This window comes from Cryptomeria japonica, chromosome 8 (genome assembly GCF_030272615.1).
Source record: "Cryptomeria japonica chromosome 8, Sugi_1.0, whole genome shotgun sequence".
In the NCBI taxonomy this organism is placed as follows: domain Eukaryota; kingdom Viridiplantae; phylum Streptophyta; class Pinopsida; order Cupressales; family Cupressaceae; genus Cryptomeria; species Cryptomeria japonica.
In genome coordinates, this window is record NC_081412.1 from 298,836,952 (window position 1) to 298,864,526 (window position 27,575).

Here is a 27,575-nt window from a genome sequence, read left to right on the forward strand (position 1 = left end):
TACCAAAGAAAAGAAAAAGTGGTTGATAGACATGGTGTGCAGAGACGACCTTACAGAAGAATAGTGGAAGAGCGTCTGGGTCGATAGTAGAGGAATGAAGTGTAGTTTTATCGCACCAGGAGAGTGGAGGATGTTAATGGACCTGGTTAAAAGCTGCCTGACAGGGGCCAGTCGGGCTTCAGATATTGCCATATGGATGATTGGGTTAATGAACGGGGTTAGATGCGGGAAAGTGTACAACTGGGGACAACTCCTGGCAGAACGCATCCATGACTTCCTGAGATTAGAACACAAAGCATTCTACATGTGCCATCATGCCATCAGTTTGTTCTTAGATGCAGTACGCCTACAGGTACTGCCAGAGGGTTGGGGGACGTTCGTACCTCACAGACGGGTGGAACCAAATAAACCCACTATGTACTACTACATTCACCTGGACACCCTTGGCGACACAGCGTAGCCCACACGGAAGAGGAGGAAGCTAGACACATCTGTGGAAGTGGAAGAGGGTAGCAGTACTGAAGGGTCTGAGGAAGCGGAAGAAACAAAAGAACTGGAAAGTGGGGATGAAGGGTTCCATCTATCGGAACACACCACCGTAGAGGAAGATGAGGAAATAGAATCATGCCAGGAGGAAGAAGATGAAGAAGAGGAGCAACAGGGGGGATTGCGGGCACAATGGAAGAGCACGAGGGTAAAGTTTACGCCCTCAAAATTAGCCTCGGCACACCTGGTACCTCAGGAGGCACTTGTAGTCGCCAACCTCGTAGGAGATGTACGACCTGTGGGGGTACTATTCTAGAAGATTAGCGGAGGGGAGCTGCCGGCACAACGACGAGTATCGTTGCCACAGATCAGTTTAGCCGTATTGGCAGCAGAAACTGGTACGACGGAAGTAGGAACTGGTATGATGGCAGCAGAGACCAGCACAGCGGCAGCAGGAACTAGTACGGCGGGAACTGGTACGAGGGCAGTAGAGATTGGTACGACATCAGCTAACTTAGAGGCAGCCCTGGGTACTATGACAGATGAGGATATAGACGTGTCGTTGGACGGGTGGCTAGGACAGTTCGCGCTTGCCCCACACCTGCCCCCCTCCCCCGTACCACATAACATGGCTATCAGGCCTGACGTGACTCCAGATAGCAAGGTCACGATCTCAGATGAGGAGAGGCCCACTGATCAGACGCAGTAGGGAAAGGACGAGCAGAGCAGTGGCCTGGAGGGGATCAAGTATGAACCATTGGAGACATTGGAATAAAGATATAACTTTTTGGTCTGATTATTATCATCTGTCATTCCTGTTATGATGTACAATTATTTTGTTCTATGAATGCTTAGTATATGCAGGTACTGCTGGGTTATTGATTATCCACCACTATACGTTTAGGACTAAACAATCTCCTTATCTTGAAATGGTAGGTTAGATTTATTATCAATGTTCGTAACGATGCCGTCAAAGTTAATGCCATCAAAGCCGTCCCTGATGCTCAACTATGTAGATGAAGTAGGAACCATTGTATGGTCATAAGCAGATTCATCACAAGCAAGATCCACATCATATGTAGGGACCATCACAACTGGATCCCAAGAGCAAAAATGTTGATTCCGATTCAGCTATGGGGCTACTTGAAACATGTGTTTCTCCTTACCCTCTCGTGTGTGGGCCACAACACTATAAGTGGACAAAGGTCATGACATCACTCCTGCTCTCTTTTGGAATGTACGACTAGAAGCATGTGGTTGGCTCTGCTAAACTTGTGTCCTAGGAGACAAAGTGGTATGCATTGCAGCTGCATTGTCATTAGAAATCCCAAAGGTTGTTGATCTCAATTCTATATTTGACGTTTGCAGCTTTTTCCAGAAAAGAACACCCCTCCACACCTTTTCCTCGAATAAAAAGGAAGTGTGCATTTGTAATATCCCCCTTAATTTTTCCCAATTTTTTTCCACAATTACATTCAACACAACACTTGTTATGGTTAGGAAATGAAAACTAAATGCTGCTGAAAGTAACCCTCCACTTTCTGATCACCGAGAGCCCAATTTGGGAGGGTGAGAGCATACAGTGTCGAGGGGATCGTTAGATGCCAATAATTGAAAATGATTACAATCTTCCGGTGGCAAGCCAAGCCCTTCCGCTTATACAGCGGGATAATGAAAACAATGCAATCACTTGGTGGTAAACCAGCCAAGGACAAGCTAAAGAACTGAATAATGCAATCACTCAACCGCTTGTTCAGTGGGAGGACTAGAAATGAAATTACAATCAACTCTACCGCTTATGCAGCGGGAGGACAGTATTACAATATTCAAAATAGGCGGCAAAACCAGCTTCTTCCACTTATGCAGTGGGACTAAGAGCAATAATCCAATTAGATAGCTGTTAGTACTAGTAACCAGCTTTACAATGTTGGATTACAATTTAAGGGAAATCACTATTCCAAATATAGGCGGCAAGGCCAGCCCCTTCCACTTATGCAGTGGGACAAGAAAGAACAATAGAAACTGCTGTTAGTACTACTACCTGTATTACAATATGAATCATAGCATATAAGAGTGATGAACCAAGTGCAATAACTTGACCAACAACTGTAAATGAAACCAAGTCCTTTCTCTTCACACCAATGAACTCACACACCCCAAAACCAACTCCGAACACCCAAAACTCTTAATTCTGATATACTCCCAACACGCTGAAAACACACAGACCAGAAACACCAAATCCCACTAAAACACTCACAACTCACCCAATTCCTAACCAAATTACATGAAACTGAAAGCAAATGATCACAAGGAGGTAGGCGATCATTCCTAGGACAAAAAAAAATGGCAAACCAACCCCAATAATTTATGCATGCATTCCAAAGCGCTCAGCCACATGGTACGGTCAGCTAAGGTACGATTTTGCAAAAATAAAATCCAACACACCATTTTAAGCTCTATAACTTGAAAAATGAATCGCCTAAACCATAAAGAAAGATTGATGAAATACCCAGAACAAGGGGAATGACACACTGAGACCTGCGACCCGGAATCCACTTCAGCACAGTCTGCGACTAGCAACAAGAACACACTACAACACTCCCAAAAATTAGAAATCTAATATATAAATCTGCAACATTATCTTCCATCCACTCCTCTGAATGAAGAGCAGTCTCTAGCTCAATTAGTTGCTATATTGCAAGGAAGAAATCAAGCTATGGCTAGGAGGTAAGCATTCCCCAAAGCTTTCACTCTACATTTCGGCAGCATTTTATTATAAAAATTCTTGGATGCCGAAAACAAGAGCCCAACACTCTTATTTATAGACTTTGTGTCTCCAAGTTCAAATTCACATTCCCTCCAAATGAACGCCAAACCCAAATACACATTCACTTCACATTATTTTGAAATTACATTTCATTTCTCCTTTCTCCAAATCGACCTTTTCATAGGAGCATATATACTTTATAAAAATGACAATAAAATCATAATGTGGCATCCAAGGTAGATAAGTGAACTATATTATAAAATTAAGTTATTTCTCCATAAGGCGTAATATTCCACTTTATAAAGTATTTTTCCTCAACAATAAATCGCCCAATATATAATTAAGGAAATGACTTAGATATCAATATAACTTAAGCAGTCCCTTTAAATTAAATCGTCCAACCTTTGCCTTAAGTTATAATTTAATTTAAAACACCATTTTTCATCAAATACTGAACTTGCCAAAACAAGCTCCAAGGATATGGGGAAACAAGTTGAGAGAATTGCCTTGCCAGAAATAGTCACTGAACTGAGTTGAAGAACCCTTGCCAAGAATAGCACCAAAAAATGCTTGGAAGACCAATAGCTCAAACTAACTTGCCGGAAATAGCCGTCTGAACAGGCCTGCTGACATCTTGCTAAAAATAGTACTTACTAAAAATAGCATACTGCTGAAAATAGTAAGTGTTTCCAAAGTGATTTTAACCACATTCTGAGCAGCCGTTGCACTTACTAAAAATAGTAAGTCTGGAAAAAGTCACCTGATGCAGATGCATGTCGAACCATCTTGAAGCTCTTTGAAAACCCATAAGGAATCTAGAATCCAAACTGTCAAACTCCCACATACACCCCCTGAAAACACCAAAGAATCCTCCTAGAAAATAGGAAACCCTAATTTGTGCTCCTGACTAGCCTATGGGCCTCCGAAATAGGTTAACGGCCAACTGAACTAATCACTACGGAGAAGGGCACATTACAGCATTAACTCTACTAATTCTGCCATACCATTCTATACCACAAAAGTTGCATTTCTACTTCCTTATGCCACCACATGCCCTTGACGGGCATGGTATTTTTGTTGCAAACTATTTGAGAGGATACTTATGATCAAAAGGATCCTCAGCATTCTTTGCGAGTAATTTGGAGGGGCACTCTATGCTAGCTGCTGCATTTGCTATGAAACTAATTTGGGGTTCATGATCAGCCCCGTGGGGTTTATATTCTGATTTATTTTCACTATGAGAATGAATTTCTATCTCATGGGAGCTCATTGTGGCAATGCATTTCACCACATAAATTCATAAGCTGCTAGTTTGAGCCTAGTTTAACAAATTTGAAAATAAAATTTAATATTTGATGTTGAATCCTGATGTCAAAATGGAGAATGAACAATGTTACGTTGAAATGAATGTATGAAATGGTGAAATATTTTATTAATATTGCAGTTTGTGATATCTAATGGCACAACTACAAATGGGAGGTTGTTGGCACATGCATAGAAGGCACAAGTAGTTGCAAATTTGTGGGGAGTCAAGAAGTAGTGCATTTGAGTTGAAGGCAGAGAATGTTTTGCTGTAATATTGCTGCAAATACATTCTATAACTTCACGCCATATAAATAGTATTTAAATAAAATTCAACCAGCGCGTAAAAATAGATGAATGAATTGTTCAAGAAAATTTTCAATGTACACATTGTATAAATCTTTCAATTGAAATTATCAAGGTAAAAAATGTTAAATCTATTTTATTTTGGTTGAGCCTCCATCCAAAGCGATAGTATTTTAATGTTATGACAAGTGAATGGTCTATATTCTGAGGTTATATCTTCACTTGTTGTTCATACTTCATATTTTGTGTCTAGCATGGTTTGATTTTATCTATATTCAGATGATAGGATTTCTATTGATATTGTCAACATGCTGTCAGACATGGTTTACTTTTATTTCTACTTGTCTATGTTTAAATGTTAAATAAAATTTGTAATGTGCACATCACAAGGAAATTCAAATTATCAAGATAAAAGTGTTAAATCTCTTTTATTTTGGTGAGGCTTCCATCCAAAGAGAGTAATCTATTGTTATGGTGGGTGAATGGTCTATATTTTGATGTTATATTTTAGTTCGTTGTGTCTAGTTCATATTTTATGTCTTGTTTATCAGGTTTTATTTTGTGTCTACTTCTTATCTTGATTTTCTGTACAGCTAAATTGTCATTGTGAAGTTTGGTTGGTTATTTGGTCCAAACAACAGTTGATGACCTATCTTTTTTCTATAGTGATAGCCTTGTAAATTAGTCTCATGAAAGAAATAATCCATATTCTTGGCTAAATGGCTTGAATTTAATGCTAATTGAGGCTCTCTATCATATCATTGCTTTGCTTGATGAATATGCAATGCTATAGTTTCACTTTTTTACATAATCTCATTACTAGAAGAGAAGAGGTAATGTTATGTGTAGGTCATCTTTTGTCTTCATAACATTTTATCATTCTCTCAAGTTGTGTATGCTTGGCTGAATAAAACATCAGCTTGATGTTTATATGTAACCTAGTATTGCACCATGATGTCAAATCTTTGTGACATTAAAAGCTTGGCTGAATAAAACATCAGCTTGATGTTTATATGTAACCTAGTATTGCACCATGATGTCAAATCTTTGTGACATTAAAAACTTGGTCATCGTGATTTTGTATGCTTATATTGATATTTTGCATATTTATCCTAAAATGTGTTGTGTCTACCTTCTACTTCTACTTTATATGATTCAGTATTTTGACTTGAAGGTTTGGTTTAATAGCAAAGCTTTTGATTGTGACTGGTTTTTTACTTTGAATCTTTGAAAATGCATAATTCATGCCCATTTGACTCTACTTGTTATAAGAAATGGTTTCACTTTTATCAATTGATTATAGTTTTTTTGGACGATATATTCTTTGAAGTTTCCAACTTGAAAATTTTGCATTGCTAAAATGCTCCTCTTTTATACTACTTAAACACAAACATGTTTATTGTAGTTGTTATGAGGTCTTACTGAGTTTTCAAAGTTTTGAGAGTTTGTTATGATAGTACAGTCTCTATGATTAAACATTCTTTTGATATTAATAATAATTTGAAATGTAATGTTGTAACATTTTATCATCCGCTCACATCATACAACAAGACTAGAGGTGTACTCACATATCATTCAACTGTTTTATTGTTAACTTAGCATTAACTTCATGAAATTCATACACAGCTTACCAAAGAATCACTTAGTAGCAAAGTTTATCTGTTACACCGCATTCTACTAGTTTAGACAAACTTTTCATTTGGACAGTTTTTAATTGTTTTTTAAATCCAAAATTTCCCTGATTTTTCCCAGTTTAAATCCTGATTATTTCAAAAAATCTTGTACTTTTAGTTTACTGACTTTTTCTCCAAAAGATTTTTGCTGCTTTGATTCAAATAATTGTGTTCATGTGAGTCATTATGTTTATAGAAAGTTGAGACAATGTCCAATTGTTCATCTGGCCAAGTCGAGGCACAAGAACTTGCAATTCATTATTTTATCTGAGTTGATTTGTGTGCCTTTACCTGACTTGAAAGATTTGTTTTTTTAACCTGCAATGGCTGATTCTTTTTCAATATCAGTTTTAGTCTGGGAATTGGGAGTTTATTTTTGAAAAAACTAACTTCTATCCTTTATTTCTGCTAACATGCTATATTTCTGACAGAAGGATTTTGTTTCTACTTTGGGGTATAATTTCAAACACATTACAAGTATATGCATTGATATTGATAGTTTTTCAGGTTGAAATTTTTCCTACAAGGAGTTGGGCAACCCTAGCACAAAAGTATAGCTATTTTGTATGTGACATTGAGTGAGTTATCAAATCAATCAATACATAAAGAAGATTAATAAACCAACTCAACGTTGACCACTTTTTCGATTTAAAATATCATTTTTCTTTAGTAGATAGAGAAAGCGTGTCTTGGAGGAAAAAGTGTAGTTTAAAAGTGTTTGTCATTAATCGTTGTTATAGTTTATTCTATGTTTGGTGGACGGCATCTAAGCTACTGCAGTGTGTGTGTGTGTGTATATATATATATATATAGTCATGCGTTTAGTATTTAATTTTGATGCCTGAGGTTTGAAACCATTTGTCTATTTCTGTTTGCATACTAATGGATTTTTCATAACAGGGTCGGCTTCCCTTTATGGAGCCTAAGCGCAGGCGGACAGAGAATGCACTAATTCCACAACAGTGTTATAAAAGGGTCAAATGTTTTGTTGGTATGAAGCATTGTTACTTGAAAATTGAATCTTCTATTGGTGTTTGACAATTGAGTGTCTTCTTGTTTTCTGTTATAAATAACTCCTTTATTTTCTTATTCCTCATCCCATTGGATGAATGCCTCTCCCTCCACCATAAAAAACGTTCAATTATCTTTAGAGATCATCTGAAAATTGTAGCATACAAAACTGCAGTGTAATTGTTGATTATTTGTATGTGAATCTCTGTCATAAATTCCACATTTTATTTTTTAATAACTAATCTAGGGATGACTTAATTTCTTTGGGAATATGAGCTGAGATGCTGATTTAGTGGTGATACTGTTTGGAATGAGTGCAGAGACAGATGCTGGATTTTCACCTACAACTTCTAAAGTGAGTCTAGTAGATATTATTTTGAAGTTTTTTAAAATTGTATTTTAAACAAATCTTTCAGATTTAGGCTCAGAAATTAGATTCTTTTTAATAAATGTTGGTCTTTCTTCTTTGGTGTAGATGGGAATCAATGCTTTATGAAGTCTGTTTGTCTTGATACCGAGTAGTATATAAGAAGACAGTAATTGTAGGAATATTCCTTTTGTCATTTTGAATAGTGGACACAGAATTTCATATTCTAGAAGGCATCCAAGACAACATTGCATCAATAGGGATTTGTCATATAAGATATGTTCCATGGGGAGCTGTTCTCACCCCCTAGCACTATCTCCGTATTGTCACTGGTGTTCTGGGGACAGCATGGGATGTTGCCTGGCCGTTCCCCGTCCAATTGGGGACACACACCCTTTTTAATTTTTTAATTTTTTTTTTCACTAAGAGTCAGTTTAAAGGAGAAAAAACAAAGAAAAAAGTGTGTAGTATTTGTCAGTGTTTTCAATTGTGTTCTAAACTGGGAACATGTTGATCCCACTTTCATCAAAATTACAATTTGGATTGTTGGTAATATTATTGAATTGTTTGGTTTGTTGGAGAAACAGATTGGGTGCATCATATTTTCAATCTTTTTATTTTATCGTGTTCTAAACTTGGAATATGGTGACCCTATGCTCATCAAAAGTACGATTTGGATTGTTAGGTTGTATTCTTAAATTGGTTGGTTTTACAGAGTAACAAATTGAGTGCATTGTATGTTCAATGCTTTTATTTATTTTGTAAAAGTCGGGCCACTGTAATAACAAAGTACACATGTGTTAGTCTTCTTAAATATTCACTGTAAATATACTGAGTTCTTTTGTAGTCTGATATTTTAAATCTTTATGAAATGTAATATTTGAGAAAGGTTAAACCTTATCTATTGAATTTCCAGTATAGATGCATATACTTTCGTTCCCTGCTATCCCCACTAAATGGCCTCCTGGAGTGCTGTCCCCAAAACGTTTTTGCACTGTAGCCTTTCTGGAAATGCTGAGGCACACACACGTGCACTTTCTTCCCCTGCCATATGCTATAAATGGTCTCCTGGACTGCTGTCCCCAAAATGTGTCCCAACGTGCGCATTCTGGAAATGCTGTGGAACATAGTGTATAAGTAATTCATATACTTGGTGGTGGTTTCTTTTTTCACTTGTTTTTCTGATATATGCTCTGTTAAAGTGAAGTAAGATTTTATTTTTTGTTCCCATCTTGTTTCTGTTGGATTCTGGATCTTCACAGATTTAAATTTTGAGGAAGAAAACGGAGGAAATGCTAAGAAAAGTATTTAGTTTACTCTCCACCTCATGACACTGTTGCTTCCTTCACATAAATCTGTAGGTTGTAGTATGATAAACCAACCTAACCAACCTAACCAACCTGATTATCACTAAGAGGCAACCTAGCTATCACTAAAAAGTAACATATCAACAAATATTAGTATTAAATGTTTAACATTATAATGCATGATAATTACTAACATTCAAACAGCTTGTGACAATGGTATTCCTCTGAACTGATCTTTCACTGTGAGTCTGTAGCATATATTTTTTTAAAAATCTGGTAATATTCTTTATGATATGTCAAACAACATATTCAGTTCACTGTTCAAGTGAATATGCTCTTTTTGAATTGAAGCATATGTTTGGTATAACTTTGGTAACATTCTTAAAAATCAGTTATGCATTTCGTATTCATGTTTACTTTGGCATATGCTGTAATTGAACTAACAATTTAGTCAGGGAGCGTTGGGTGAAAAATCAGTCTGTAATTGAACTAACAATATAGTCAGGTCTTGTAAGCTTTTCACTTTGTAGAATGCCCAAATGGGTATCTATGGTTCAGATTTGGAGGATATTGGAACAAAATTGGCCAGGCAAAGGTCTTCCTAGCTCTAGGAACTTCTAGGAACCACTAGAACCATTTGTAGTTCTTAGTTCCTCACTTAGGTCTGATCATTGACAAATGAGCTTGGAAATGAGCTGCAATCTTGGAGAACCCTTTTACAAAATGTCTATTGTAGCTGCATAGTCCCACAAATCCCCTTAATTGTGTTAAGGTTCTAGGGGTGGGCCATTCCTTGATGGCCTTGATCTTTTCTTCATCCACACTTACTCCGGCCTCACTAATTTTGTGTCCCTAGGTAGATGATTTCTTTCATCCCAAATTCGCATTTGGAGACTTCGGCATATAATGATTCAGACTCAAGAATATTTAATACTTCTTCAATGTGCCGAAAATGTTCTTTCCATGTCTTGCTGTAAATAAGTATATCATCAAAAAATATTAGAAGAAGTTTCCTCAATTGTTGCCTGAATGTATGATTCATACATGACTAGAAGGTGGCCGAGGCATTAGTGAGACCAAATGGTAGGACCAAAAACTCAAAATGTCCATAGTGACATCTGAATGCTGTTTTGGGAATATCCTCTTCCCTCATTCTAATCTGATGATATCCTGACCTTAGATCAATTTGAGAAAAATATCTTGCTCCGTGTAGTTCATCCATTAGTTCGTCAATTCTCGGAATAGGGTATCTATTTTTTATAGTCTTTTTATTCAGGGCCCGGTAATCTATGCACATTCTCATTGTCCCGTCTTTCTTTTTGACCAATACCACTGATGAAGCAAAGGGGCTGCTGCTTGGCTGGATGTGTCCCATTTCTAATAATTCTTTCATGGTTTTTTTAATCTCCTCTTTGAATTTGTGGGGGGTGGCAATAAGGAGTGGTAATGACAGGTTTTGCTCCTTCTAATTCAATGGAGTGTTCAAATTCCCTTTTTGGGGGTAAGCCCAAAGGAATGTCTTTGAAGACTTTTTTGTGCCTCCTAAGGATGGGTTGTATATCACTATGAACGATTTGACCTTCGGTCGGAGATTTATCCAAGACCATACATTGGGCGACCCACTCTCCTTGATCATGCCTAAGGATTTTTTCCATTTTATTGCATGATACTATTTTTGGAGAGCCATCGGGGATTCCTTTTAATGTTATCTCTCTCCCTTCATGTTGGAAGCATATCTCCCGATTTGGACTGTCCATTGTGAATCATACCAATGAGTTTATCCATGGCATTCCCAAAATGATGCCGTTCTCTAGGTTCACCACAAAGAAGTCCCTCTTAATTGTATGCCCTCCTAGGGTGACTTCCAATTGAGGTATAATCTTAGTGCACCTGTCTATGACTTCGTTGCCCATGATCACTTCAAATCCTCCAAACTCTTGAGTTTTTAACCTTCTCTTTGCTGCTAAGTGTTTGCTAATGAAGTCATGTGAGGCTCCTATGTCTGCCAAAGCGTTTACTTTCTATCCTTTGATAATCCCTTTGAGTTTGAAGCATCTATTCTCACTTACTTGGGTGATGACTGCCAAGGTACCTGGTTCGTTGCTTTCAAACCTGGCCCTTTTATAGGGTCTTTCCTCATCTAGTATCTCTTCTGTGTTATTTAACTGTCCTGTTTTACATTCATGGCCTTTCCCCCATGGGGCCTTGCATTTGAAACATAACCCTTTCTCCATGAGTTCCTCTCTCTCCTTACATCGGTGATTCAAATCCCAAGGTTTCTTGCAAAAGCGGCAGGGCCTCTCCTGGCGGTCCTTCTGGGGTCCCTCATTCCTATGCGGTGTTTTGGTTGAGATGTTCTTGGGGGCATTAAATTCGACCATCCTAGTGTTCTCAATGGCCTCTACTAAATTCTGTGGTTCCAAGGGTTTTAGAAAATTTTTAATAGTCTTTTAAGCCTTCTAAAAACATGTAAGTAAGCCTTCTCTGGGATAGGTCGGGGACCATTACTGATAGGTTTTGGAATTGGTCTATATAGTCTTCAATGGTTCCTGATTGCTTAAGGTGTGTTAACTCTTGGAAGTACCATTCAGAGTCTTTCTGGTCAAACCGGCTGATGAGCTTTTGTGTTAACTCATTATAGGTGGAAATATTTTTGTGTCCTAGGGTAATGAGTCCATTATGCCACCAATTATGAGCTGCTCCAGTTAAATGGAGTATGGCAAATTTTATAGCATCTCCTTCGGTCATGGGGTTGTATGAAAGGTATGTATCTAGTTTTTGGACCCAAGCTTGGGCGATATCCTTCCCTGACCCATCAAAGCATGGTAGGGACATTTTGTTGACTTTAGCTTTGAGATCTTTACCTATAGGCTTTCTCCTTCTACCTTCATTAGTCTTGGACTCATAGAAGTCCCTGAAGGAGACTACCCTCTGAACTTCTGGCTCTAATCTGGTGTAAATTTGGGCGATTTCTTCCACCCCAAGTGTGGCTTGTTCCTCTTCATCTCCCACAGGTTCTTCTCCAGGAAGAAATTCGGGAATTGTTTGTCTAGAACTTTGAGGAGATCGTTCGTTATTGGTGTGATTAGAGTGTCTCTCTTCTAGGGTTTGAAATATCTCTATTATTGCTGTTTGTACTTTGGAGGATTAATTGGCTCATTCTTTCGAATTTCTCATTGGTTTGCTCCATGAAAGTCTGAAGTTGTTTGGCTAATTGATCGGTCATTGCTTTCGTGCCTTTCTTTCTCTGATATGTGATCATAAACTAAGAATCCTTTCCACGGGTTGGTAGGATTATGCTTTGATACCATTGTAATGTCCGTACTAGTTAGAGACCACTGTCCTACAAAACAAACTGTTAGAATGCAACAAATATATATATGTAACTAATCTAGTTTGCAATTAAACTTCAATTTTTTAAAAACTAATCTCAGTTCTTATTTAATAAAAGGATATGGGTGCAGTACTGGGACATGCCTTTAGGTGGCCGTGAAGCTCGCCTTCTTGGAACCCATCTTGGTTCTAAGCTATACTAGGAAATCGAAGGATAATTCGATTCCTGTCTTGGATGTGACGTCTTACATCCAAGCCTACCAAGGAAGACCATCATATATGCTCAATTCCTTGCCTTGGATGATGCATCTCGTCATCCAAGTCTACCAGAGACGACCGGCCAGATCCGTCTCTTCTTGGATGAGTTTTATCACCCAAGCCATACATATATGCATATAGATACTCAGTATATACTGCCTACCAGGGATTGTCATAATCCCTCCATTAGGCTAAGGGAATTTCCTCCCTATAGCCTCCATCATATAGTTACATTATTCATATTACATTTTACAATTCATTATCATTTTCCATTCCATAATTTACGTCTACATTTACATATTCTTTAATCCTCTTTATTGATCCTAGATAAACATAAATATTCTGCATATACACCTATATTTATTGCCACATACATATAAGTAAACATTCAATAATATATATATTCGTAAATATGCATTAATATATGTGTGTGTGTGGCACACACGTCCACACACATATATACCTTATGACTCGTAACACCTCTTACCTGTATGCAGTTCACAACCTGCTGTTGAAGTTTGTAAACCGTAGTTTCCGTCTGCAGATTGAAGTCCTTCCGTCTTCCTCTTTGCTACCTCCCTTTTGCTCTATGGAGGTCTTTCTTTATACCCTGTGGAGGGGGAGGGTCGCGACCCACCACGGGGTCCCTTCCGCAGGAAGGGGTGTGACGGTGGTCGCAGCTTTCCCGTGGTGGGGGAGGGGGGGGGGGGGCACCGTTGTGGTCTTCCTTATATTATGTCACCGTTTTAACTTTTAACATTTTATTTTCATTGACACCTTAATTTAATAATACTTTTCTATATTATTTTATATATTAAATATATTAACATTTTAATCATTTATTTATATTTAACTTTTATTTAACATAAATAAATGGTTTAACATAATTTAACAATATTTAGTGATTTATTTCTACTTTTAGTATATTAACATTATTTAACAAATTTACATCAGGTGATATATCTGGGTTTATCACAGCATCTTCCACAACTAGAGTCACCCACTCAAGTTTCTCTGTGTCGTCCAAAAGAAGGTCAAGGACATGTGCTTCACAACGTGTCCAAAAAAGAAGGTGCCACCTCCATGACAACGTGCTTCAGTATGGTCAAGGACATTCTCTACTCCCACCTCCATGACAACGTGCTCCAACATTCCAGCCAATGTTTCTGCATTTTTCACCTTATTGGAGGAATCAACCGATTTCAAGAACACTACATTGTCGTTGCAAGCAACCAAAAATTTAATGATGGTGCGTTTCTTGCCATTTGTCCACCCATCAGAAAAAATGGTACAACCATATTTTGTCCATTCATTTTTTTGGTCCTCCACCACTTCTTTTGCCCTAGCAACTGCATTTGTGAGCAACCTACAAGAACAAAGTGAAATTAGGTCTTAGTACACAATTTTGATTTAATAAACAAGAAATCTAAAAAACAATTAAAAATGAAATCAAGTGGACTATTTAGTAATTTTCTAACCTCGAGAAGGGGCCTTGTACCCCTTTCCCGCAACTGTCATTGCGGTCACCAAATTCAGTGAATAAGGATTGTCTGCCACATTGAATGGAATGTTGTTGAAGTACCAAAAATCAGTTGCTGCAATGTCAGTTTTCTCATGTGTCTCCCTATTCCATCCAGTGGCCTCTAATGATGGTTGTGCTCCAGGTGTGTTCTTGCGCACAAAATAATCACCTATGGACCCTGATTGTGATGCACCAGTGCCCCTGCCAGCCCTAGGTACTCTACTAGAAGAAGCAAAAGTGATGGGCAAGGTGGTGGTGGGTTTGTGGATATGTGTGCCACGCTGAGAGCCCACTATGCCCTCAGGTGCTTTTTGTTCTTCTTCAATGTTAATAGAAGCACCTTGAGATTCAGGTATGGCTGATCTCATGGCTAGCTTTGCCCTCTCCCTTTGCAATTTCTTCTCTTCCCCAACTGCAAGTAGGCCATTCATTTGTCTTTTTATTTCAGGATTGGTCCCTTGGCATTCTCTAGCATCATGCCTGTCTATGCCTGCAAGGTGGTATTTGAGGCGGTTGATGCCTCCATGAAGTATTTCTTTACACTTTATGCAAATAACTGACCCAGGATCCACTCCCTCATAGGCATACCTCCGAGCCCTATCTCTTGCACCTTTAGGATTGGTGCCTATATATCCAGATGGGCATGGTTCTAGTGGCCAATCAGAACTTGCCATAATTAATGCTTAGTTAACCTACACATACAAAGCGAAAAAAGAAAGTTAACATTTTAGTTAAACAATTTAGCAAACAATCTAAATTAGTTGAAAAAAAATTAGACATCATTCAAAGTTTAAAAAAAAAAAATATTAGGGTTCAATTTTTTTCGAAAACTAGAGATTCTTCAAAAAAATAGTTAAAATTTAACAAAACTTGTCAAAACTAGTGTTAAATCTTGTTCAAATAACTTAAAAAGATTTTAGACTACTTAGGAATGATTTCAAGTTCATCTAGGTGCAACAAAAAATAACAAAATGTTTTAAAAAAGCATAGAAAAAAAAAAAAAAACCAACCTGGGAATCTGATTTTTCTTTCAAAACCACCTCAAATCCCCTTCAAATCCACTTGGAATTGGCAAGAATAGCTGGAAATCAGCTTGCAAGAGTGTTGGAGTCACTCTTCCCCCTTCTGAGCAAAAACCCCACACTAAAATGATGAAATACAATGTGTTTTTGTCGTTTTTCTCTATTATGCTTTTGCGGCCGAGTCTTTGTCTTGGACTCACCGAGTTTTTGACAAAAACTCTGCGAGTAAAAGTCTTTTTTACTGGTAGAGCTTGAAAACTTGGCGAATTTTTAAAACTCGCCGAGTACTCTGTGAGTGGGCCATCTATGATTGAAATGACTACTCTCAAGGCCTAATAAAATATTTCCTTGATTATACTTTGATTCATGATGTGCATAGAAAACCACTTCTGCTTCTAGACTACTAGTTAAGTATTTGCTCATTTGAGGAGTATGATTGTAATGTCCCTTTTCGACCCATTCTAACATTCTTGGCAAGGTTCTTGGAGAACACCAACTTTATCAGAAATTTAGTATGATAGTGGTTGTGAGTCCAAGAAATCAAGATGAGTTTAATGCCACTTTTCAAATGTGGTTTCGACATTTTGGGAGCTCTCCAAATTTCTTGTAGAAGATTACTAGTTTTGGAAAGCACCAACTTTCATAAAATTTGATATCCGAAGTATTAAAGGTTATTTTGGTTTGGTCACAATTCATATTTGGAACATTTTATTATTTCATGCAACTTGGTGGTTGTGTGGAAATATAATTTTTTCAATTAAAAAGTGACTCATTTGATTTAAAAATAAATTAAAATAAAAAGTCACTATATTATAAGGATCGAAAATATGATTTTTCTAGAAAGTTATTAAATGGTTATAAAATATAACTTGTGGAAACATTCCAAAAGGGGTTTAAAAAACTTAAACTTATCAACCAATTCAAAGGAAACACTATGCACATTAGATATATGTAGTGTTTAGCTATTGGGATTCATTTTGGTGGGGGGGTTGGGGTTATAGTCTTTGAGTGCAACATTCACTAGAAAATATTCATTGCACCTCTCAAGGAAGTCACTTGATAAATGTTAGCATTTTAATTTGTCCTTTGGGGAAGAACAAAAGGCCAAACAATATATAAGGTAAACTGTAAAATCTATCTTCAGAGTATAAGGGAAGCTAGCTAACATCAAAATTGACCCTAAACACTAAGAGATAGAGAAAATACATAGTAGCACTAGCGAATATTTTCTAGGGAGTTTTATAATAATTAATTAACTATTTGGCTATCTTCTTTCCTTAGGTATGAGCACAAGATTAGTAACAACTCTTGTCACGCAAGCTATATTTTTCAGATTAGCAATAAATACTGTCTCACATGCAATAATTTTAAAAAAATTAATTGATATATTTATTAATTAAATATCTTATGGTGCGGTTATACATATGTTATAGTAAAAGGTCTATACATTATATTTAGAGTCTTACAAATGCTATTCAAGACCACTTATAAATGCAGGAGTTAATGGTGGTTTCTCAACACAAAAAAAACTTCTACGAGAGAGAAAATGACAAGAATAGCTTTCTTCATTATGCAAGATTGAATATTGGATGAATATGAAATATACAATGAGATGGCCATGCTTATAAAGACAAGGTTGAGACATAGAATTAAACAAGATTATGATGTCTTAATACTATGTTATTAGACAACTAAAGTGCCAAATATTAAATAGCATATGTAATGAGAATTAAATAAAAGTCATAAAGATAAGATATGATAAGTTCCAATCTCGACAACAAAGACTTCTAGAATGACACTTAGAACCTAAGTAAACTTAATTCGTGTGAATAAATCCCCAACTAGTAACTTGCTAGGTACAAAACCTTTATTCACACCAACAAGAAAAGGGTGGGCCACTGATAAATAGTTTGCTATAATGTTACCCCGTAATGTTTATAGTGGTTGTAAGCTAAATTACTGGTTCAGGTTTGGGAGCGGGTTTGAGGATGCAAACTTGGCTCGTGGGTTCAAGCAATTTTTTTTTGCCTTTAGGGTTTGTGGGTTGGGTTCATTCGTATATATATATATAAAGAAATATTTTAAAAGGATTTTTTTTTAAATTTTTTAATGTTTAAAAGTCATTTTGATGTGACTTAACCTAGCTGGTCGCTTGGGTTAGCGTTTGGGTTCGCCCACGTTCGGCTAGGGTTCACCCTAGGGGCCTTGGGTTCCCTCACCACGAACCCACAAGGAACCCAGGGCCCCTGGGGTGAACCCTGGCCAAACCAAGCACGAACCAGGACCCCACGTGAACCCAGTTCGTGTTAGGTGCCTCAAACAGGTGAACCCGACAACTTAGGTTTTAAGTTGGCGGTTTCTTTTAAAAAGAAAAAAATGAAGTTCCTTAGTAACATAGGACTTCTTTGACAAGCATACCATGAGGATAAAATACATGCAATGATAAAGATCATGTATTTAGATTACATGATAAACTTTTTGTTATAATTTGAATCCTAGTTTTCTCAATGATTCTACAAGGTGGTCTTAGAAAATTTCTTATTGGAGTTGTAGGTCTATAGATAACAACCTCCTGCCCGAGGTCTTTACATAATGTCCATAGGTTCTACACACAATGATTTTTCAAGTAAAAGAATAAATTTAGTGAAAAAATACACAATGCTCATAGATTGTACATGTAGTACAATTGTTAGTCATTGGGATGTCAGTGTCATGTACACTCCCCTTCAACAGCAACTGCTTGAGACTCAATATTGCTCTGGATTTAGAAAGTTTAATAGTTCACAGATGTTTTATAAACATATCTGCCACCTGATAATCAATTTGATAGAATTGGAAAGTAGTTTCATTATCAATAATCTTTTTTCAAAAGAAATGCTTATGGACTTCAACTTGCTTTGTTATTTAATGTTGAATACAATTTTGGCAAGATCAATACTATTTAGGCTCACATAATAAGGTGGTACTTTAGTTATATCCACATGAAGTTCATCTAGTAATCTTTTGAGCTATATTGATTCCTTTGATATTTTATTGCATTTCTATATTCAATCTCAATGGCTGAAAGATCAATAGTAGGTTGATTTTTTGTTGTTTTTAATTCCAACTGATAGTAACTGCATCATATTTAAAAACAACCAGAACTAGATTTCCTATGAACATTATCATCAGTATGGTCAGCATCACACCATATAAATCGACATTTTGGGTGAACAAATAATAAATATAATATTGAAGTGTACCTTTAACATACCTTAATATTCTTTTTGCCATAGTCAATCTTTCTACTAATTTTCTATATAAATTAGGATTGGTCTTTTTTCGTAGAGGTTAGGGATCAACCTTAATACCCAATTTAATAGAAACAGCGACAAGCTTCTGGTTAATCATATTGAAAAAGTAGGATTGGCCTTTTTACTTAGAGGTTTGGGGTCAAGTTTAATACCCCATCTAATAGGAATGTCAGTAGGTTTTTTACGTAGAGGTTTGGAGTCAAGTTTAAAATGCATTCTCAGAGGAATAGATCCAGGTTTAGAGCTTATTATTTTGAATTTTTGAAGCAAATATTGTATCTCGCATGAGATAGCACCATAATTAATGATGGAATATATCCATTCCAAGAAATGATGAGTAAAACCCAACTCAATCATTTCAAATGGTTGATTTAGTGTGTTTTTATACTTGTAGATTAAAAAATTGAGACTTTGTAATAAGTCATCTACATATAACACAAATATAATGATTTGACGATCTTCAATTTTAACAAAGAAACCATTGTAAGAATAGCAAATAGAGGATCCAAAAGATTGAAATATGCAATTAATCTTTGTATACTAAGCTCTTGGAGCTTGTTTGAAATCATGTAGAGATTTTTTGAGTTTACATGCATAGAATGCTTTGTTTGGTTTGTTCAAACCCTTTTGGTTGAGTCAAAATAATTATCTCTTAAAGATGACCATTTGAGAATGCATGTTTCACATTAATTTGATGTATAAACCTACTTTTTTTGGCTGCTAAGGCATAAAGTATGCTAATGATTCTCATTATTGCCATAGGGGTAAAGGTTTCATTGTGATCAAAGACTCTAAACTATGTTGCTAAGGAAACCTCTAGCGACTAGTCTCACATCATATTTGTCTATTTCACCATTCGAGTTCATATTTAACTTTATATAAACAATGGGAATCAATAATGCTTCTTTTTTTAAGGATGTGGGCACAAGATTTTGAAGTTTGCTCTTAATTAGAGTGTTATACTTTCATTACATTGGATCCCTCCATTTTTTAATCTTTGTTAGCTTCATATTTTTGGGGAATACTTCTATAGAAAGTCATTAATACATAATATTTATGTGGACTTTTAGTCATTTTAGGAGATTTCTGTAGGTTAACTTCTCAAATTAGGGTTTGAGTCCATTTGGATCTTTAAGTTTGAGGTTTATTTGATTGCCCATCCCCCTTAAATTTATTATTTTCATTATTAGTTTTAGATGCAAGATAATTTTTTTTAAATAGTATTTATTTAATATGATATTCCTTTTGAAAGATCATATAGCCTTGGGCCTCTTGTTTTTCCTATACAATTAAAGGAAGATAAGTTAAATTCCTTCCTTTTGAATTTGGGAATGAATATAGAAATAGGGCTTTGAAATATTCATAGGTGGGAGAGATTAGGTTGCAAGGGTGTTGTCAAATTCAGTGCCTTTAAAGGCAATCTATTTATAATGCGAATTATTCTATTCATTGCTTCAGCCCATAGAAATTTAGGTGCATTGGTGAAATAGAACAAGGATCTAACCATTTCCATTGTAGTACAATTTTTCCTTTTGGTAACACCATTTTTTGAGAATAGGGACTCGTGAGATCTCTCTGAATCCCCCATATGTACTCTTTTGTGTGTTAGTGGCTCCTGACACTTTTATTTATGTTAAGGTATAGCAATGGGGAATTGGGGGTTTGAAATTCTGAAAGAATGTATGCATTGATTTAAAATGGCCCAGTTCAGTTATTTATGTAAGGCTTAGCCTAGTGGAACTGGATTGCAGTCTCTTTCAAGTAGTCATTAGACTTTTGAAACATGCCTTTCTGTTTAACTATCATTTAAATGATAAATCTGTAAAGTTCAATGGTTGGAAAAATAATTCTTCCTAGAGATGCTCTGAGAATTTCTGAAGTGCTGTCCATTTGTTCATCGTGCAGACTGATCTTGCTCACAAACATCAATTCACTCTTGCATTAAAAAGTCTTGGGCGGAAACCTGATGCTAGCTCTCCAAGTAAGTAGCTAGTTTAGGCAAATATTTCTTTTAATTGCCTTTTGTCTTTGTTATTGTACTAGTAGGTCTAAAGATTTCAATGTTTGATATGGTCTGTTTTCAGCAATACATGTGGATATAGAGAGAGATGGTAAGCCACTGTCACTAAATCAACTGGATAAGGAATATCAAGAGTGGTTAAGGGCAATGCATGAGAGTTTTGATGAAGAGGTGGAGTGTTGTGACAACCAGGCAGTGTTGATTTTAAATCCTAGCAATGGGAGAGATCTTGGGATTTCACATAATGGTAAGGTGAATTTAGGTGTTGATTTTTGGCCAGCTATTTTGTTGTGTGCTATGATATTTGTAATGTCCCCTACCTGATTAACATAATTAATCTATTTCAATATACAAAAATTGATTGAGAGACTAATCATGAAGCTAGTCATTGATATTCTTCAATTTATTAGTTATTAACAAGTGCTTATTTATTTTTCTCATTAGATTATTAATTTCATTATTCGTAATTTCATAGTTCTTAATATTGATTTCAGAACCAGCTACTACTTCAGTTTTAAGTGAGAAGGGTCTATGTATGTTACCAAAGTGCTTAGAGACCAAATACAATAGGTTCCCTCAAAGTTTACAGATCCAAGCCCTTACCTATCTTGGGTCTATACCCTCAAGGCTTATGGGTTGCTGATCCCCACCCTATCTTGGGACTTAAACTATTGCTTGGATTTAGACTGCCCCTCTTTGGAACATCTCATCCCCATCTTCTTAAATACTGGCAGTAATAGCATGATTTGCAAACTATAAGTATACTAACTTCTCATGTATTATGAATATATATGAAATTAAGTATGACTGTCATACATATTGCGGCCTATATTAATATTACTACTACTAAATTCTGCATAACAACATTATCAGGCTTCATGTATTAAGCATACATATTCAGCACATCCCCATGCATACCACCAAGAACAAAGATGTTACTGCTTGTAACTTAATAACAGTTCTGATCTGATCCATTCCATGGCGATGTTGCCGGATGCTTTGATTCCTTTCCTTTATATCTCTCAATGTGAGGGAGAGGTCACACCTCTTCATCATGCATGGCCTGTGGCAAGAGACACACCCTTTCACCATTAGCACCTTTTAAAAGAGTGCAACTCTTCATTATTTCTGCCCTTTGAAAGGGACATAACCTTTCATAATCAGGTCTGCACTTCTTATTTAAATCAGATGTGCACTTCTCATTTCCCCAATACCCCCTCTCAAATGAGGTTCTCTTCTCCCTTTTATATCTCATATTTGGGGAGTCACAACTTATCGCTTCATATCTTTTGACCATTCATTAACTTAATTAAATTTTAATTCATTATATTCAATCATTTTCTTTTATATTTGATTAAATTTTTAATATTTAAATTTTATTATTATTATTTATTATTAAATTCTATTTCAAATTGGGGACATTACAATCCGCCCTTCCTAAATTTGCTTGTCCTCAAGCAATGTCGATTTTAATTTTCTCAAACTGAGTCATCTACCAATATTAATCAAACACGGAGCATACACATGGATATATGCAAACACAGAGCATACACGTATTGTTAGATTTCTTCTTATTGACTAGAATGATTCATTGATTCATCTTTACGTTGCAGTGTGGTAGGATCAAAGCTCTAATACTATTTGTAATGTGCCCTACTCGATTAACATAATTAATCTATTTCAATATACTAAAATTGATTGAGAGACTAATCATGAAACTAGTCATTGATATTCTTCAATTTATTAGTTATTAACAAGTGCTTATTTATTTTCCTCATTAGATGATTAATATCATTATTCATAATTTCATAGTTCTTAATATAGATATCAGAGCCAGCTACTACTTCAGTTTTAAGGGAGAAGGGTCTATGTATGTTACCAAAGTGCTTAGAGACCAAATACAATAGGTTCCCTTAAAGTTTACAGATCCAAGCCCTTACCTATCTTGGGTCTATACCCTCAAGGCTTATGGTCGCTGATCCCCTCCCTATCTTAAACTATTGCTTGGATTTAGACTGCCCCTCTTTGGAACATCTCATCCCTATCTTCTTAAATACTGGCAGTAATAACATGATTTCAAACTATAAGTATACTAACTTCTCATGTATTACGAATATATATGAAATTAAGTATGTCTGTCATACATATTGCGGCCTATATTAATATTACTACTACTAAATTCTGCATAACAACATTATCAGGCTTCATGTATTAAGCATACATATTCAGCACATCCCCATGCATACCACCAACAACAAAGATGTTACTGCCTGTAACTTAATAACAGTTCTGATCTGATCCATTCCATGGCGATGTTGCCGGATGCTTTGATTCCTTTCCTTTATATCTCTCAATGTGAGGGAGAGGTCACACCTCTTCATTATGCATGGCCTGTGGCAAGAGACACACCCTTTCACCATTAGCACCTTTTAAAAGAGTGCAACTCTTCATTATTTCTGCCCTTTGAAAGGGACATAACCTTTCATGATCAGGTCTGCACTTCTTATTTAAATCAGATGTGCACTTCTCATTTCCCCAATACCCCCTCTCAAATGAGGTTCTCTTCTCCCTTTTATATCTCATATTTGGGGGAGTCACAACTTATCGTTTCATGTCTTTTGACCATTCATTAACTTAATTAAATTTTAATTCATTATATTTAATTTAATTTTTAATATTTAAATTTTATTATTATTATTTATTATTAAATTCTATTTCAAAGTGGGGACATTACAATATCACAAGCCTTACCTTGCAATAGTGCTTTCTTTGTAACAAAAAGATGTTCATAGTTGAAAAATTGAAAGAGAAGGCAGGGTGCGATCTAGCTTCTTGGGTTAACGTTGATAATTGCTGGGTTGTATCCCTTTTAAGCAGATTTTTGCCCAAGCAGTCTTATAGATAAAAATGAAGTTCCCATTATGCGATGTGATTATGAACTGTGTTGCTGTAAACTTTGCTGCTGAAGTCTTGCAATAATATTTAGAACATCTATCTTTTGTGTCAAGCATGATGGAGTTTATTTATTTGTTACTCACAGATGATTCACATAAATGTTGTCTATGATCAGTAAACATAGATAAAATGACATCTATGAAATCTTTCAAACAGATCATTCTTATTGCTCAGACATCTCTTATAAGCTGTTTTTTGTCAAACTGATTTTAGAGGAAAAAAATAAAGTTTCCATTCTGATACATAACTCTGGAGGATATCATCTGTAAAGTTTGCTGCTCGGGGCTTGTGATAATAAAATGATGGGGTTCTATTAGTCTTCCTTCGTAGATGGTAAACAACACTACATGGTTGTTTATCACTAAGAACAGTGAAAAACTGAACTGTTTTCATCTTTTCAAGAATCTGGAAGTGAATTGAATCAATTGATAGATGAGACTAGCCTGAAGTATCAAATGTAGATGATTCGAACCTTCTGCTGAATGTCTTAACTGTTTTTCACAACTGTTATTTTTCACTTTATATACATTCTTACCTCATAAATAATAGACAACATTGCATGGTAGTTGGTCAATAAGGGTGGATAAAACAAGCTGATTGGTTTTCTCAGGATTTTGGAAGGGAATTGATTAAAGAGTCTGGTGTGAGATGTCAATACAACTCATTTCGACCTTGTGCTAAGGGCACTTAACCAATTTTCACATTTTGTGTTTCTTACAAGTTGCCATTGTTTTCTTAGTTCGTATAGTGTGATTTAATCGCTTTAAACGGAATATATATAAATGCATCTCATAATGCTTCGGCCCTTGTGCAAGGGAAACAGAAATCATGGAATATTAGTACACAAATACTTTCCCATTTAACATCATAATGCTATTAGTATATTTCCATTCATCGTTGTATCTGCATTGGAATGCATTTGAAATAGTGAACTTGAGGACAATGTTTTCAAATATCTACTATTTTATTCTTTTCAATTGTGGATTTGCATAACCAATAATTTGTTTTAATCAGTCTCCACCATCTAGGAGATTAATCTGTCATCTCCGGTTTAGTTGCAAATGATTATGGAAACATTTTGCTTGGTCTGGGAATTATGAGCGGGGAGTAGAGAGTGTATTTGGGTTGGTGTCCGTTGTGTCTGGCTTTGGTTGAACCCATCCCTGAAATTGTTGGGAGTTCCCCTGTGCCTGCAGTCATCTGGTCTTTTTTTTCTCAGGAGAGTTCTTTTTGTCAATGGATTGGTAGTCAGGCATCGGCTGTGACCTTGAGAGGAATTGTAAATGAGGACCTAAAATTGTGAGATAGAGTTTACTGCAAATCGGTTTACTTGAAGGTACAGTATAACCTTATTCATAAAGAATCCAGTGACAGAGGCTTTGGTGTGTTATAATTCTACATCGGAACTACATTAGCTAGGGTAAAATATCTGTCAAGTCTTGCTGGAAATTTAAGATAGTAAAGAGCACAATTGAGTATTCCTAAAGCTAAAATATCATTAATTAAGAAAAAAAGATGAAACAAGCAGTGGGTTCACAGCCATAATTGTGTCTCTATTTCTATGTTCTGTCTTTGCAGAGTTGAGTACATCTATTCCGAAGGGGATGCTGAAAGCCGTTATGTAATTCGTACCATGGCAGCAAAAATCCTCCAAATTGTGAAAAGAAAACTATATTGATTTTTTTTTCAATATTTTGGTTGTATGTATTTTAACCTGTGTTACATGGCGACATGTCTTAACCTCTCAAACCCCTGTTCCTGTTCCTTGATGTGTTTCTAGGACCAGGGTATGTTAGGGGATGTCCTAGATGTTCTCCCTAATATGAGAAAATCCAGGAATGCCCTGGAATGGGTTTCCAAAACCAGGGACAGCAGATAACATATAGGAGACACCTGGCTGTCCTCAAGACAGTTGGGGATGTGTTAGAGGTCCCTTGTCCGTCCTAGGGATTGCCAGGTGTCCCCTGCAGAAAAGCAATTTATTTGATAATGTTGAAAAATAAAGAGTTCATAACATTAAAAAGGGGGCTGTTAAATTAATAAATACATCATGACAGCATTATAACTCGAGTATAACATGACAGCATTTGTAACAGCAGCAATAAATACATCATGACAGCAATTAACTCTCTCTCTCTCTCTCTCTCTCTCTCTCTCTCTCTCTCTCTCTCTCTCTCTGCCATCCCCCCAAAATAGCCCTCGGACTGCTGTCTCCGATACGCATCTCCTGATGTCTTGCCATCCCTATCCCTGAAATTTAAACATCATATTAAAAATTTATTCTGTCTATTTTCTTCTGATTGTGAACAGAACATTCCATATGAAGATTTACGTTCCGTGGAAGAAAGAATGTTCGTTATCATTTTATTTTATTATTTTCCCAAACTATGATTAATAGCAGATACGTATTGCATTGCAGTAACAAAGTAAAATGCAGACAATTAATTCTGAAAAAAATGATTGAATAACCAAGCTTTTTCTCATATGCTATTACTAGGCATCAGCTAAGAAGAGTTTAAGGCTCAAAATAAAGAAAATAAAAAGAAAACTAGTATTGCTGAAAAGAAATGATGTAATGGTCAATGTTTTTGAAATTTTCTAAAAACAGATTTAAACTAATTGCACCAGTATTTAAAATATCTTTTGTGATGAGAATTAATCACCGAACCCTATGGGGACTGTTATGATTTGATGGAACTTAGATATTGTAATTTTTCATCAATACGACAATGTGGTGTGATAGAAAGGGAAGGGCATCTTTGGATGTGTTTAGGAGAACTCGGTTCAATTTATTTTTTAAAGATGGTAGCTATTTTTGGCAAGTTTGTGAGGAGTAGGGCTTTAACTGATGTGAATTATTTTGATCTTTTAGTGATGCGAGTAATTACTCAGATACGAAGAAAAGGACAATTATGGAAGGCTTGTCAAAGAGTAAAGATTGTTAAAGGAGCTCCTGGTGGGAAGGATCTTTATGCAACTTTGGAGTATATCTTGTGTGGGGGTTTAGAAGGTGATCCAGGTATGATTGATTATTGTAATTACTTTTGTTCTTTCTATACTTTGTATAAGATTATAGGATGATATATCTATATACTAAATATCCAATGTTAATGAGTTTGGATTTGATACTGATATTTTACTGAGATTTATTTTCATTTGCTTGAAATTGTAACATCCACAACCATTTGTTGTATTGCAGGTGAAGCTCGAATGATCTGCAGGTTCTTATCCTTTTCATTAAATCCATTCACCTCACTGTCACATAGTAGCACAGTGATTTAAATGCCATTTTGTAAATGTGATGTATACAACATGCAGGCCAATGGAATGCCCTGAAGAGAGGGGGAGCAAGTTAGGTATCAACAATGGAATTGCAAGCTTTGAACTTGGGATTTCCAAATCTTTTCCCCTGGATTGGACATCATCTGGAAAGGTAAAAGCCTACAATGTTGTTTTCTTGGTTGTACATTTGCCAGAATTCTGTAAAATATTCAGTAATATACTAATATGTCTGAAAAATGATATGCATGGTCTGTATTAGGTGGCAAGATGTTTGTTTCCTAGTTTGCATGTCAACATTATTGGTCTTATTTTGTTTGTCTTCAGTGTCTGGCTGTGGATGATGAAACATGGACAAAACAGCTTGAGAAAAAGAGGCTCAAAGCTCCAGCATTTATTGACATATTAAACACAGAGCATGTACAAAAATTTGATGTTGATAAGGTGAGGGACTTTGGATTCATGTATGATAACAAAAAAGACAAAGTGATTTGGTACAATGTGACTGAACTTTATAAAGTCTTACTCTGTTTGTAGCCAAAGTCGTAGCTGTTTGTTATGGGATACCAGTGATTGTTTGTACAAATTGAATTGGGTATTTCTCTGATAAGTAGGTTCTTTTCAATATTATTACATTTATATTGTTGCAAAGAGCGATGGAATAGAACAGAAAT

The 27,575-nt window shown here is 36.0% G+C and overlaps 1 protein-coding gene across 4 annotated transcripts in view; it reads left to right on the plus strand.

The window, feature by feature from the left end:
• LOC131035899 (structural maintenance of chromosomes flexible hinge domain-containing protein GMI1) overlaps positions 1 to 27,575 on the plus strand; it is a 254,949-nt gene that overhangs the window by 168,130 nt on the left and 59,244 nt on the right. For all 4 annotated transcript variants that reach the window (XM_057967666.2, XM_057967665.2, XM_057967667.2 and 1 more), the window contains 8 exons: positions 7,435 to 7,525; positions 7,866 to 7,900; positions 20,553 to 20,628; positions 20,732 to 20,914; positions 26,495 to 26,641; positions 26,822 to 26,843; positions 26,941 to 27,055; positions 27,229 to 27,345. In XM_057967666.2, the coding sequence (XP_057823649.2) occupies positions 7,435 to 7,525; positions 7,866 to 7,900; positions 20,553 to 20,628; positions 20,732 to 20,914; positions 26,495 to 26,641; positions 26,822 to 26,843; positions 26,941 to 27,055; positions 27,229 to 27,345 (786 nt within the window). The remainder of the gene's footprint in view (positions 1 to 7,434; positions 7,526 to 7,865; positions 7,901 to 20,552; positions 20,629 to 20,731; positions 20,915 to 26,494; positions 26,642 to 26,821; positions 26,844 to 26,940; positions 27,056 to 27,228; positions 27,346 to 27,575) is intronic.